Here is a 14690-nt window from a genome sequence, read left to right as displayed (position 1 = left end):
AATTTCCTGAGCATCTCGTTATCCTTCTATCTTACCTTGAAGAGGTCCGATTTCCTTGTTGCAACTTTAATGGCTCCGCTTGGGCTTTCACAAAAGAATCTACGAGCATAGCAAATGAATCAATAGAGTTGGGTGGTAAGTTATGATACCATATCATGGCACCCTTCGATAAAGTTTCTCCAAATTTTCAATAGAACAAATTCAATCTCATCATCTTCTAAGTCATTCCCCTTTATTGTGTATGTGTAAGAAGTGACGTGCTCATTAGGGTCGGTGGTCCCATTATATTTGGGGATTTCTGGAATATGGAATTTCTTAGGAATAGGCTTCGGAGCCGCACTTGGAGGGAAAGGCTTCTGCATGAACTTATTCGAATCCAAACCCTTTAGAATCGGGGGTGTCCCCGGTATTTGGTCAACCCATGAGTTGTACGTTTCTACCTTTTTGTCATTAGCCTCGATTTTCTTTTCCCCTGATTCGATCCGTTTAGTGAGATCCTCGAGCATCTTCATAATGGTGGGGTTAGTCCCCGATTCATTGGCGTTCGATTTCTCCGGTTCAGGTTCGATTCTATGAACAACTTCTTGTGATGTTTCGAGCTTTATTCTACTTGGTGCTCGATTCTGATTTTGGAGTTGCGCTATCGTAGCTTGTTGAGTTTGCAACATTTCAAATATCATTCGAAGGCTAATTCCGCCTTCTTCACCGCTCTGTACGTTTTGATCGGCTGCTCGGGCATCTCCGCAGACACTATTTCCAGGGTCGACGCCCAGATTTGCATTTAGGGAGACATGCGAATTGACATCGACGGGATCTGCGATCGATACTCCCTCGTGGCCAGCCAGAGGTGCTTCGATCCCTGGGGCGGCTACATTATCGTTTTTTCCATGGAAACCGAGGCCGTTATTGGCGTGAATGGGTACTGTTTGCGAGTTAGACATGTTGAACCTGAAATCAAAAACACTCACAAGAACAAGCGTAAAGTAGTATGTGTTACGAGAATTAATACCAGATAATCACTAGTATCCTTAGCCCCACGGTAGGCGCCAAACAGTTTACTCTTAAAATTGGATTACAATTAAACTTATAATGTGGTTTTAAGGACACATGATTTCACCTAATATCAATTGATAAATGTAAAGACTAATAATAGAAATCAACAATAGGATAAAGCAAACCAGTGTTTGAACGAGATTCAGCCCTCGAGCTTGAATACCCTCGAACTGATTTGTGCAAGAAGAGTTAAAAGATAACAAGCTAATGAACAAATATATGAACTAGAGAAAAGACATTATATTGCTTTGATATCTCAGAGTGTAAGGTCCCTACAAAATGATTAGAACCCTCTTTCTATAGTAGAGGGATCCTATATATGGTACAATTTTAATTACGGAAGTAAATCCCATGATTAGCCTAAACAACCGCCCTTGATTTGATCTGTTCCGGGATTTACACGATCTTCGTTCGGTCACGTATATCTCGCTTTTCTGTTATTGAGCTTTATCCAAGTCTGCCCTATTTGGTCTCGATTGCTACTGGCCTCGAACTCGATAAGTACCTCGATTCTCGAACTCAGTACCTTGTCTTCGTGTTTTGGTCTGACCCACTACAAGGCCGACCTTCGATGCAATTCCCTGATCTCGATCAAATAGTAAAATCGAGTAGGCCCGGTTTTAACCGTATACAAAGTGTGTGCTTTATAATATAGAGGATATATACACACACATCTAAATCGTATTACAGAAATGTTTAGCAAAAAATTAGCACCCAAAAAACAAAAAAAAATAGTGTTGGTGCGTATTAATGGACCATAGCTTGATACCCCATTTATAGATAAGCTCTTTTTTTTTTTTTTTCCTTTTCCCCAACATTTACACGTGAAAAATATAATATGGTCAACTTTGACATAAAAATTCAAAAGTTAGTGTTCGCCATTCAACTCGACCGAGTTAACCCGAGTCTTATTTATAAACAGCTGTTGACCCGTGAAGTCATTTCACTCAACTTGGTCATTTCCTTTTCGGGCCAAGTCCATTGTATTGTATATCACTTTCCCCTCTTTACTGTGAATGTGATCATCATCTCCCAATTATTTTCACGATGGGATCTCTTCTTCGCATGAATCGCCTTGTAAGTTCCTTTAAACCCTAATTACTACTCCCTTTTTACTAAGTTTGACTTTTAATTATTGAAAAATAGTCTTTTTAAGAGTTATTTAGCTCAAATTAATTAATTTACGATACGCCAAATAGCATAATTGAAATTGCGAGTCAGTTAACGTTAGCATTTTAGTGATTTGAAAGGTTATATTTTCGTCGAGCAAGGTTATTAGTTCTTGGAGTGTGGAGTATACTGAGATTTAGGGACGATTTTTAAGAATGATAAATAATATTTAAATGAACTCAAATTGCAATGATCAACTATTTATATATAAGTGGAAGTTTATTCAATAAGTTGAATTTTTTTGTACATAGCTCGGATTACGGAGAATTGAAAGACAAATGATGTAAAATATAAGAAACTAAGTGGTCATTTATGCGACTGGGTTTCGATGGTTTCTCTGTTTCTGTTAAAGACATGATATAGTTCAGTAATTAAAAGTGTGTTCTCTCCAACTATTTAAGCTCTTAGATGAGTTGGTCACACTTCAACAATTTCCGAATGATAGTACACCTTTGTGAGGAGGAAGTGAGGAAAGAGAAGTAAGTGAAAGGAGGAGGGAATCTGGAAGTGCAAGAAGAGAGGAACTTTACCAAATGAGATAGGCATTGATCCCTTGTGATTGCCAACTATGATATTTATAGTTAGTAGTAAGTGGCTTCACCACAGACTAGTAATTGTAAAAAGAGAATCTATCTAGGCGGTGCAATTTATCCATGAGCGTTGAGAACCACTTCTAACTGCCCGTTGGGTATAACTGTTTTTTTTTAATCGACCTCCAGAAGTAATTTTCCGGCCAATTCAACTTATCTTCATTTTATTTAGCATTTATAATGCTGCACGCACCTTGGGTCGGCTTGTGCTCAAGGGTTTGCTGTGCTGTGAAGTCTAAAGGCAGTGATTGCCTTCAATTCACCTCGTTCAATGACGCCCTTAAGTTCTAATAGAGGCAGTGATTGTCTTCGATTGACTTTGTTCAGTCCCTTCAGTTCTATCTCTTGCCTATATGGATCTTGGAGGAATTGAAATCAAAGGTATAGTTGAAAGTACCTGTCACACTTGCACAACCCTGCTTGAGGTTTTTATCCTTTAAAATGAAGAAGGTCCAGCTTTGGAAGAGTGAGTAGGAATTTTGAGGCCTTGGTTTCATGGATTTGACTCCTTATGGTCTTGGAAGGTTCCCTTCGCCGGTATGCTGCAGTTGTCAATGTTCCAGTTCTCCAGAGTTTGACTCAACTCTCTTGAGTCTGATCTAACAAGATCTTGTGGACTTTGGCATCATTCTCCTATATGTATTATGTAGCTGGAGTTCTACTCTCTTTATATACTACTACTCACCTTACTTTGATCATGTTCTCTCTGCGATGATGAATAAGTGGGTCAGGAAGGAGGATCGGATATTAACTGCAATGAACTAAACATGCAATCCATAGAGAGTGGATTGCAAAGTTTATTTAATTAGCAAAATTTGTGTAAAGCGCAGAGTACAATGAATCAAAAGGGTGTTACAAGAGAAAGGGATTAAGAGGTGACTCCAGCAATTGACTGTTGTTTCCCATTGATAGATTTCGTGTCAGAACAACAACAACATAATAATAATAATAAAAACTAGTATTATCCCACACCGTGGGGTAGACCTTACCTCTATCTTGTGAGGATAGAAAGGTTGTTTCCAATAGACCCTAAGCTTAGGGAAGTATAAGCACCATATTAATGAAAAGATAGACAAGAAGGGAAGCACCAAAAAGCCATGTAAAAACAGCATAAAAAACAACAAGATAATAAGATGACCAAAATGAAAGAAAACGACGGATAGTCATTGAAACCTCCTACCAACAGAATGCAAGAGTGCGTGCTAATACTACCATTATGAACAAACTAGACCACCTATCATACTACCCTAATCCTCGAACTCCACACCTTCCTTTCAAGGGTCATGTCCTCGGTCAGCTGAAGCGCCATGTCTTGCCTGGTCACCTCTTCCCACTTCTTCTTCGGCCTACCTCTACCTCTTCGTAGGCCCTCCATTGTCAACCTCTCACACCTCCTCATCGGGGCGTTTGAGCTCCTCCTCCTTACATGTCCAAACCACCTAAGCCTCGCTTCCGGCATCTTGTTCTCAATAGGGGCCACACCCACCTTGTCACGAATAACCTCATTCTTAATCCTATCTAACGTGATGTGCCGGCATATCCATCTCAACATCCTCACCGCTACCTTCATCTTCTGGACATAGTGCTTTTTGAGGTCTTAGAATACAAAATTAATTATTAAATTTAAAGATGACCTTTTGGGTCATCACACTTCTTGTCACACAACACCGGAAGCGAGTTTCCATTTCATCCATCCCGCTCCAATACGATGTGTGACGTCTTCATCAATCTCCTCATCCCCCTAAATAATAGACCCAAGGTACTTAAAACTCCCTTTTCTAGGGATGACATGCGAGTCCAGCCTCACCTCCCCTTCCCCTCCTTGAGTCTCGCCACTGAACTTACACTCCAAGTATTCTGTCTTGGTCCTGCTCAACTTGAAACCTTTAGATTTCAGGGTCTGCCTCCATATCTCTAAATGAGCGTTCACACTGTCTCACATCTCGCCAATCAATATATTATCATCTGCAAATAGCATGCACCATGGCACCTCCCATTGGATGTGGCGCGTCAGTACGTCCATCACCAGAGCAAATAAAAAATGGGTGAGTGCCGACCCCTGATGTAGCCCCATCATAATCGGAAAATAGTCTGAATCCCCACACTTTTTTTTTAGTTGAGAGGCTTTTTTTTAAAAAAAATTATAAGGAAAGATCTTACTAAACAGAAAATATCATCAAGCTGATACTCAGAAATTACACAGAGAAAGCTAGCTGAAGAACATCAAACCCTTAAGCAATCAAGCATGTCCAGCGTGTTATGTAAAATTCAGCACAACATTTTCCATCTCTCCAGTAGTACAGAATGTAAGCAATTATATTTAACAGACTGCAGCGGCTCCTATTTACCATCTAAACATCCTCTATTTCTTTCATTCCATATAGTCCAAGCAATGCTAGGAGGAACACCTCTCTAGATCTTCTTTAGGGATGCTTCTAGACATGTGGATTCCCAGCACTACAACACACTCCTGATCCTGAACTTCATAGGAGTTCACCAATAGATGCCAAAGTTAGCCATGAACATGATCTATACCTGCCAAGTAAATTCACCGTGCACAAAAATACCATTCACAGTTTCACAAGCCTTTTCACACAAGTAGCATTTACTGCACATGCCTTCTCATCAGATTTTCTTGAGTCAGACATGCTTCATTGGACACTAACCAGCAAAGACATGCCACTTTTGTTGGGACTATAGTCTTTCAGATCAAATTCACAGTGCACAAAAATATGATTCACAGTTTCACAAGCCTTTTCACACAAGTAGCATTTACTGCACATGATCCAACCCCTTCTCATCAGATTTTCTTGAGTCAGACATGCTTCATGAGACACTGACCAACAAAGACATGCCACTTTTATTGGGACTGCAGTCTTCCAGATCATCTTCCAAGGCCACTTTTGTGCTTGCATTGATTGAGCCGCATTGAGGATTTTATAAAATGAACTGACAGTAATTCTACTAGCTTTCTAGAATAAACAATCCTTTTTATCTGGTAGTAATTCTACTAATTGAATCTTCTGTGTAAATTTATCAACTTCCTGCATTTCCCTATCAAAGAGATTACTTCTAAACTGGTAGTTCCATCATGTATCAGTAAATATATCAACCAAGATTACATCAGGATTGTACGCCAATTTGTAGTTTTGTACATGTTGGGAAATTGGTCTTTCAACAAACCAGAACCATCCCAATTGTCTTTCCAAAATCTGATCTTTTTCCCATTATCCACCTTCAAGCCAATATACTTATTCAATTCCTCTCAGAGATCACTAATTTGTCTCCAAACAGCTACTCCATGGAGTCTTTACTGCCTTGGGTGCCCAGAAATCTTCTTTCCATATATCACCTCAATCAATTCTTTCCGAGGAGCATCTTTCCCATCATTTAACCTCCATAGCCATTTACAAACCAAACTCTGATTATGAGCTCTTAAATTTCTAATTCCCAGCCCCTCTTCCTTCTTATGTTTTGTCACAATGCTCCACCTTACTAAATGATATTTCCTCCTTTCTTCATTACCTTCCCATAAGAATTGCCTTTTGATTTTATCAATTTTCTTCTCCACACTAGCTGGCATAGGGATCGGGGACATTAGATAGGTTGGTATGTCATCAAAGATACTATTTAATAATGTCAATCTGCCCCCAAATGATAAGTAATGTTGCTTCCAACGAGCCAACTTCTTTTCACACTTCTCAAAAACTCCATTCCATACAGATTTATTTTTGAATTTTGCACCTAAAGGCAATCCTAGATAGGTGGTAGGAAAATTTTCAACTTTGCAACCCATAGTATCAGCCAGCATATCTACATTACTGTCAGCATTCAAAGAAAACATTAAACTCTTGGCCTAGTCGATTTTCAGTCATGTTATTGCTTCAAAAGCCAGCAAAACCACTCCCAAATGCAGCATTTGTTCTCTTTCAGCCCCACACATTAACCATGTATCTTGTATCATCAACATAAAGCTATAAGAGACTTCTATAAAGTTTCCTGAATGACCCTCCAATTTAAAGCCTTTTATCCAGTCGCTTCTCACAACAGTTTTGATCATCTGACTCAAAACCTCCGTTGCTAATGAAACAAATAGGGAGATAGTGGGTCCCCTTGTCTCATGCCTCTTTGGGAATTAAAATGCCCTACTGGACTACCATTGATAAGAATTGAGAACTTAGCAGTGGAAAAACAAAATCATATCCATTGAATCCATCTTCCTCCAAAATTCATCTTCTCCAGCATCTTCAGCATACAAGGCCAGCTGACATGATCATAAGTCTTTTCCAAGTCTAGTTTAAACACCACTCCAGACAATTTCCTTTTCCAATAGTAGTCATTGCATTCATTTGCTAAAAGTGTTGCATCTGCTATTTGCCTGTCTTTCATAAAAGCATTCTGATTAACAAATACCAATTTTTATATTACACGCTTCATTCTCTCCGTGAGAACATTAGCTATCAACTTGTTTATGCTCCCAAGCAGACTAAGAGGTCTGAATTCCTTGATGTTGACAGCCCCTTTCTTCTTTGGAATTAAAGCAATGAAGGTAGAATTCAACCTCCACAACTAATTTTCCCACCTATTCAACTTGTCTGTATATCCCTTAAATGCAAAACAAATTATGCGGAGTACTTGGTGTAGTGTTTTTCCAAGATATGATGGTGAAGACCCCTAGTTTCTAATATTTGTGGGTAGCATTTGCATTGTAAGAACTCGATCATGTTTAGGACACAATCTTATCATTTCCAACAAGACTGCTGAAGGAGAGTTATGTTTTTCAATATATTCTATGATTCTTGTCTAAAGGATATTATTAAAAAGAAACACTTAGACCCCCGAATTCATCCAACACTTTTAGCTTTTAGCTTTTTAGAGATCTAGGCATATTAAATCAATAAAGAGGCGGCTTACAAAAAGTATGTATCATAGAGATGAAAGTCACAATTTAGTTTTCTTTTGGTGTTAAGGGCACTATGATTTGACTATAAGCACAATAATTTGTCACTAACTTAGCTGCCAGTATCGGTTTCTACTTCACCTTGTTCATTTGAAGCAGAATTCCTTTTTCACGAAAGTATGTCATAACTTATGCTGCAGTTATGTTCAGTGTCTGATTCTTGTTTAACTTGTTATTCTTCTGAGCCATATTTCCTTCCCTTTCATGACCTTATGACCTAATTTTTGCTGCAGTTATCTTCCATCGTGGATTCATGTAACTGCATCATCGACCCACAATTGCCTGCTGATGACTTGCTAATGAAGTATCAGTACATATCTGATTTTTTCATAGCACTTGCTTATTTCTCCATTCCAGTGGAGTTGATATACTTCGTTAAGAAGTCTGCTGTTTTTCCATATAGATGGGTTCTTGTGCAGTTTGGTGCTTTCATAGTTCTTTGTGGAGCAACACATCTTATCAACTTATGGACATTTAATATGCATACAAGGAATGTGGCAATAGTAATGACTACTGCAAAGGTCTTGACTGCGCTGGTATCGTGTATAACTGCGCTCATGCTTGTCCACATCATTCCTGATTTATTAAGTGTCAAAACTAGGGAACTATTCTTGAAAAAGAAAGCTGCACAGCTTGATCGTGAAATGGGTATTATTCGCACTCAAGAGGAGACTGGTAGACATGTTAGAATGCTAACTCATGAAATCCGAAGCACTCTTGATAGACATACTATTCTAAAGACTACATTGGTTGAGCTAGGAAGAACATTGGCCTTAGAAGAGTGTGCATTATGGATGCCAACACGTACTGGAGTAGAGCTTCAACTTTCTTACACTCTACGTCATCAAAATCCAGTTGGACTGACTGTACCTATACAACTTCCTGTAATCAACCAAGTTTTCAGTACAAACCGTGCCGTACAAATATCACCAAATTCTCCTGTTGCAAAACTTCGACCTACTGGGAAATACATGCCTGGTGAGGTGGTTGCTGTCAGGGTTCCGCTTCTGCATCTCTCAAACTTTCAGATTAATGATTGGCCTGAACTTTCAACAAAGCGCTATGCTTTAATGGTTTTGATGCTTCCTTCAGACAGTGCAAGACAATGGCATGTCCATGAGCTGGAACTTGTTGAAGTGGTAGCTGATCAGGTTTGATTTTTCTATTGGAATTCCATAGCTGAGTTGTTATTTGTATTATTGGTATTATAAATTGGAATTGCAGAGCTGAATTTTTTATTAGTAAATTGTTATTATAAATATTTTCAAAGATGAATCAGCAGGTGAATTATGACTTTATATATCTTTCATCTGTTGATTGCTTTTCGGTGAGTGAATAGTTAAGCTGGTTGTGGATGTGTTTATTGAGTGTATCTTAGTAGATTTTCTGCTAGGACCTTAACTCCCATTGGATTTTGCTTTCATAGCTGACATGCTGTATTAGAAGCATAGGAAGTAGGATCTATGGTATATAAAGATATTATGAACTGCCATTCTGAATTAATTGAGTAGTCCTTTCTTGGTACATAAAATTCATTATATGTAGTTTTTTAAGTACTTCTATCATATGAAGTGAATCACTTCTGGGGTAATGTATTTAAGTGTATAAAAGTAAATACTACTGAGTTGCTACAAAAATGATTTTTCAACAGAGCTGTTTCAAAATTTTACATATCTGGCATCTTACTTCTTCATCAGAATCACTAGCAAGTGGCAAGCCTAGTCTTAGCTTAACTCATTAAATAATCATGATATTTTTTCATTTACAAGCGACGTGTCCAAGTTTTACTGTTTTTGCTCTTTGCCTTGTACGATATTCAGGAATTTTTACTTTTTCTTCATTCTTAAGAATTATTACCTTTGTCTCTGGTTCCTGGATTTCCAACAGATATTCATGGAAAACACAACTCAATCAACTTGGCCTCAATCTCAAATTAGTTAGGGTCTGCGATATGAAACCTCTATATCTGTTCCACTCCGACAGAGGCCCAGAAATCAGATTTCAAGTAAATTCGTCATAGTTGGACTATTTTTAGGTTTGCTGTTAAGTGTTAACCAGCCGTAATCCTCATTTGTCTGGACTTGCCACCAGATATTATGCATTCATGGTGGAAAATATGACAATTAGTATAAGAAAGGGACAACAGAGGAAAAGACATTCATGTCGAATCCCTCTCCCCTTACCCCCCCGGCGCTCCTGACCAAAACACGTTCTTTTCTTTCTTGGAGAAAAGCCTCTGGAAACCCTCTGCCTCCTTTCTCCCGATTTTGGTATTCTACTTCTAGACATAGGAAAATACTCTTTTCTAGCTGTTAGCGTCTGGTTGCAACTAGTTTTAGGTGTGTGTGTGCCTATTTAATTAACTAAGAGCCCAATCTTGAGTGCCCAGTGTGATTTAATCTACGCCTTGTCATTCAGGTTGCTGTTGCTCTCTCACATGCTGCAATTTTAGAAGAATCGATGAGGGCTAGGGATCTTCTTATGGAGCAGAATGTGGCTCTTGATCTGGCAAGAAGAGAAGCTGAAATGGCTGTTCGTGCACGTAATGATTTCTTGGCTGTTATGAATCATGAAATGAGAACTCCCATGCATGCGATAATTGCACTTTCTTCGTTGCTGCAAGAAACTGATCTAACTCCGGAGCAACGTCTGATGGTTGAAACAATCCTCAAGAGCAGCAATCTTTTAGCGACACTGATCAATGATGTCTTGGATCTTTCAAGGCTAGAGGATGGAAGTCTTCAACTTGATATTGTCACTTTTAATCTTCATGCTCTATTCGGAGAGGTGACCCCCCCTCCCCCCCCCCCTTCTTCTTTTGTTTCTTTTCTTCTTGCCAAGTTCTAGGTTATCTGTGAAAAATAGAAAACAAAGAGTTGTAGATCTGTTTAATACATTACTGATATTTTGCAGTTCACTATGTTTTGCTGGATGTGACTGACTGATTTATGTGTGTGCTTATTGCTGTAGGTCCTTAACTTAATCAAGCCTGTTGCATCTGTGAAAAAGCTGTTCGTCACACTTAGTTTGTCTGCAGATTTGCCAGAATACGTAATTGGGGATGAACAACGGTTAATGCAAATTCTATTAAACATCGTCGGCAATGCTGTAAAGTTCTCAAAGGAAGGCAGCGTGTCAATTTCTGCTTTTGCTGCAAAATCAGATTCTTTAAGAGATCCTAGGGCCCCCGAGTTTTTTGCTGTGGCTAGTGAAAATCACTTTTATTTACGTGTACAGGTATAATTTTTACAAGCTTGATATACTTGTCTTTTATAGGTTAAGGATAGTTGCAAATTTGACAGTTTATACTTGTACTGTCAAACCAGTAATTCTCGATATATTTGTTATTCTCACTACTATCTTCTGTAGTTTAGGTAAAAGATACAGGGATAGGAATTAATCCCCAGGATATTCCCAACCTGTTTAGCAAGTTTACACAAAGCCAAGCGCTAGCATCTACAAATTCTGGTGGCACTGGGCTTGGCCTTGCAATTTGTAAGAGGTACCTCAGTTCTTGGTGTAGTCTTTTCCGAGTTTGATTTTCTTTTTTGCTATGTGAACTTGGTAACTACTTCAATTGAATTTCTGTTCTCGTATTGCATATAGTATTTGTTCACGCACTTAGTGGAAATAAATGTGGAGTTACTTGCATATTTGTTGACGCACTTACTGGAAATAAATGTGGAGTTACTTGCATTGGTGATTATTGTCTGACACATCTTCTAATGGGCCGGAAAACAGGTTTGTAAATCTTATGGAAGGACATATCTGGATTGAAAGTGAAGGTCTTGGCAAGGGGTCCACTGCTATATTTATCATTAAACTTGGCATTCCTGGACGCTCCAATGAATCTAAGCTCCCATTTGTGGCCAAATTGCCAGCAAATCACATGCAGATGACTTTTCAAGGACTAAAGGTTTTGGTTATGGATGATAATGGGTGAGTAATGAATGTCTGGCCTCTTTATCTCCAGTTCTTGTCTTGTCATGCTGTTTAATGCTCTATATTAGTCACGAGTTTCTCTACCTTATATGTCTTGATCCATCTTACGTGAGACTGAACATGTAAATACTTAAGAAGAGGTAATCATGAGATATCACTTTTGGAACAAGATCAGGGCATCTGTTGAGTCTTCGTAAGAGTAAGAAAGTTAGAATCCTAACAACTATATGTGGATGCGGGTGTGCTGGTGCCATGTACTTAGGAGTATAGGCCTTAGAATCCTAACACCGATATATGGATGCGGGTTTGCTGGCTCGTGTACTTAGGAGTATAGGCCTTTTTGTAACGAAAATGAGGATAGGTGGTGTAAAACTGATGGGCTTATGGTAGCAGGATCGAGAGAAGGGAAGGAGAAATGACCTCCCTGCCCTTTGGGACTTGCATCATTATCTCTAGTTGGAAGAAAGGAGTGACCAACTAGCAAGTAGTACTTCTGAATCCAATAAAAGGAAATACTGCCCTTTCAAGGCATAAGAAGATGGAGGAAAAAGAAGTGGATTAAGAACCGTGATGTCTCAGGTTTAAATCCTAGCGAAGGCAAAAAAATAGGTGTATCTTCTCATCTGTCCCTTGTTGGACAGAGTTACCTGGTAACTATGCTGGTGGGTGGTAGCAGGTATCCGGTGGAATTAGTCAAGGTGTGCGCAAGTTGGTCCGGACACCACGGTTATCCAAAAAAGAAAAAGAAGATGGAGGAAAAAGTGGCTACATAAATGTCTTAATTCAAGTCTTTGTTACATACGCATTGAAATAAGGGGTGTCATAGTCAATCTGATTGCCTTAATATTTCTTTCCTCAGACTTGTTTCAAGTAAGAAATGAAGGTGTGGTAATCTCGAAGAGTGGTTTGTCGATTGTCCTGCATGAAACCCTTCTAAAAATGAAACTACAAACCCCTTTCCCACCTCCCTCAAAGAGCAAAGAAAGAAGAGAAGATGGGGATTGTTAAAGATATTATAAACCTTTCCTTGCAAGATGTTCATGTATTATTTGTGTAAAGATCATTATCATTGGGTTTTGGTTCCTCTTGCTTCTGTAGTTCTGGGCTGGCCGCAAAGCATGCCCTTGTTTGGCTTGTCAATGATCTCTTGATTAGGTGCTCAGTCCTGTATGTAACTGAAGGCACGAGATTTGGTCTTGCATTGTCAGCAAAACCAGAGGTATAGTGCTAGGTCTTCCCTTACAAAAGGAAAGTAGGAAGGAGGAATATATAGGGATGCAAACCACTTTTCTCTAGTTCTTTTGGAGCCTATTCCTGAGAAGCCGAACATACTGCTCTTGCAAAATATTCTGTTGCGATAATAATAGTAAATGTGAGACCCGAGCCAGTTGTAGAGTTCCTTCTCCTTTTCTTTGTATCCTCCTTTTCCCCCCTGCCTTTCACTTTTCTCTTGTGATGACTGCTGCTAATTTCTTTAACCCTAGGTAGTGATAAATTGAAGGCCAGTTGTTTTATTGACGGATGGAAATTTGTATGAGTGATAAATTGAAGGCCAGTTGTTTTATTGCCGGATGGAAATTTGTATGAGTGATAAATTGAAGGCCAGTTGTTTTATTGCCGAATGGAAATTTGTATGAGTGGTGATCCTGCAATTCTCCTTTTAAGATGTTGATCATAGCTTCCCTTTTTTTTTTCCAACCTGGTTATATGATTGACATTAACTATCAGAATTGTTTCTGTTTTTTCCCTCTTTCATCCAGGGTTAGCAGGATGGTAACTAAAGGTCTGCTCGCGCACCTTGGATGTGATGTAACAACAGTTGGCTCACGTGATGAGTGCTTGAGAGTTGTTACTCAGGAACACAAGGTAGTGTTCATGGATGTTAGCATGCCAGGTATAGACTGTTATGAAGTTGCCGTACTGATTCATGAAAGGTTTGGGAAACGTCATGGCAGGCCACTTATTGTGGCGTTAACAGGGAACACGGACAGAGTAACTAAGGAAAACTGCATGAGAGTTGGTATGGATGGAGTTATTCTGAAACCTGTTTCAGTGGATAAAATGAGAAGTGTTTTATCTGAGCTTTTAGAGCATGGAGTTGTACTTGAATGAAGTTGATTTGAAACTGAATCAGGGGAAGGCAAATCAGATGGACTACCAAGAGAAGTATATGTCAAGACCTCAACAAAATGTGCAGCAACCATTAGAAAATTCACTCAAATGCACGACTCACTGTATATATGTCTCGGCTTTGGGCAAAAGGAAGAGTTTAGTCTTGATGAGGGCACAATACGACACTTGCAGGTGTATCTGATTAAAACTGATGCAGAATGGTGCTCTAGGACTTCAACAAATTTGTAGAAAAGAATTGATTTTTCCACGGTAATTCATATGCTGACGTGTTCATATTCCACGGAATTTGCATAAGATCTGGAGTTGACACATTCCGTCATTGTCTACAAACATTAGAAACATTAAAAATTTCTGGAAACCATATTGCTTTGGCTTAAAATTTGGGAAAAACAGGATTGATGAATAGATTATGTGTTTCTTCTTATTCTTTTTTCTTTTCCTCTTTTACTTTTTTCATTTCGTATTCTTCAGGGTCAGGCAAAAAGGGTTTTGACTCTACGCGTCACGGAAGCAACAAAGAATAGGGGTCAGAATAAAAAGGGAGAAATTAAAAAATAGCCAGATTTACAACTGGTCGTTCAAAAATAGTCCAGTTTCAAAAGTAATCGAAATTTAGTCACTTTTTATGTAAAGATAAATCTGAGCGAAAACACTATTCAAAACCCGGAAAATACGATAGCATATTATACTGGAGTTCCAGGATAAGTATGCTGGAACTCCAACATAATATGATGGAGTTCTAGCATACTTACACTAGAACTCCAGCATAATATACTGGAGTTCCAGCAAGTATAATTGTCCAGTATAATATACTGGAGTTTGGAGCACCGGTGCTCCAGTCT

General features: G+C 38.9%; 1 protein-coding gene across 1 annotated transcript; it reads left to right on the top strand.

Annotated features, from left to right (window-relative positions):
- The first annotated feature begins 1982 nt into the window (after positions 1–1982).
- Positions 1983–14272, top strand: LOC107816616 (ethylene receptor 1). The gene is made up of 7 exons (XM_075219913.1): positions 1983–2130; positions 8007–8924; positions 10192–10560; positions 10744–11010; positions 11148–11275; positions 11515–11712; positions 13476–14272. The coding sequence occupies exons 1-7, from the start codon at positions 2101–2103 to the stop codon at positions 13825–13827; spliced, it is 2262 nt and encodes a 753-aa protein (XP_075076014.1). The 5' UTR covers positions 1983–2100; the 3' UTR covers positions 13828–14272.
- Positions 14273–14690: the final 418 nt, after the last annotated feature.

This window comes from Nicotiana tabacum, chromosome 8 (genome assembly GCF_000715075.1).
Source record: "Nicotiana tabacum cultivar K326 chromosome 8, ASM71507v2, whole genome shotgun sequence".
Lineage (NCBI taxonomy): Eukaryota > Viridiplantae > Streptophyta > Magnoliopsida > Solanales > Solanaceae > Nicotiana > Nicotiana tabacum.
The sequence above is the reverse complement of the archived record's forward strand: the minus strand, read 5'-3'. Positions and strand labels throughout refer to the sequence as shown.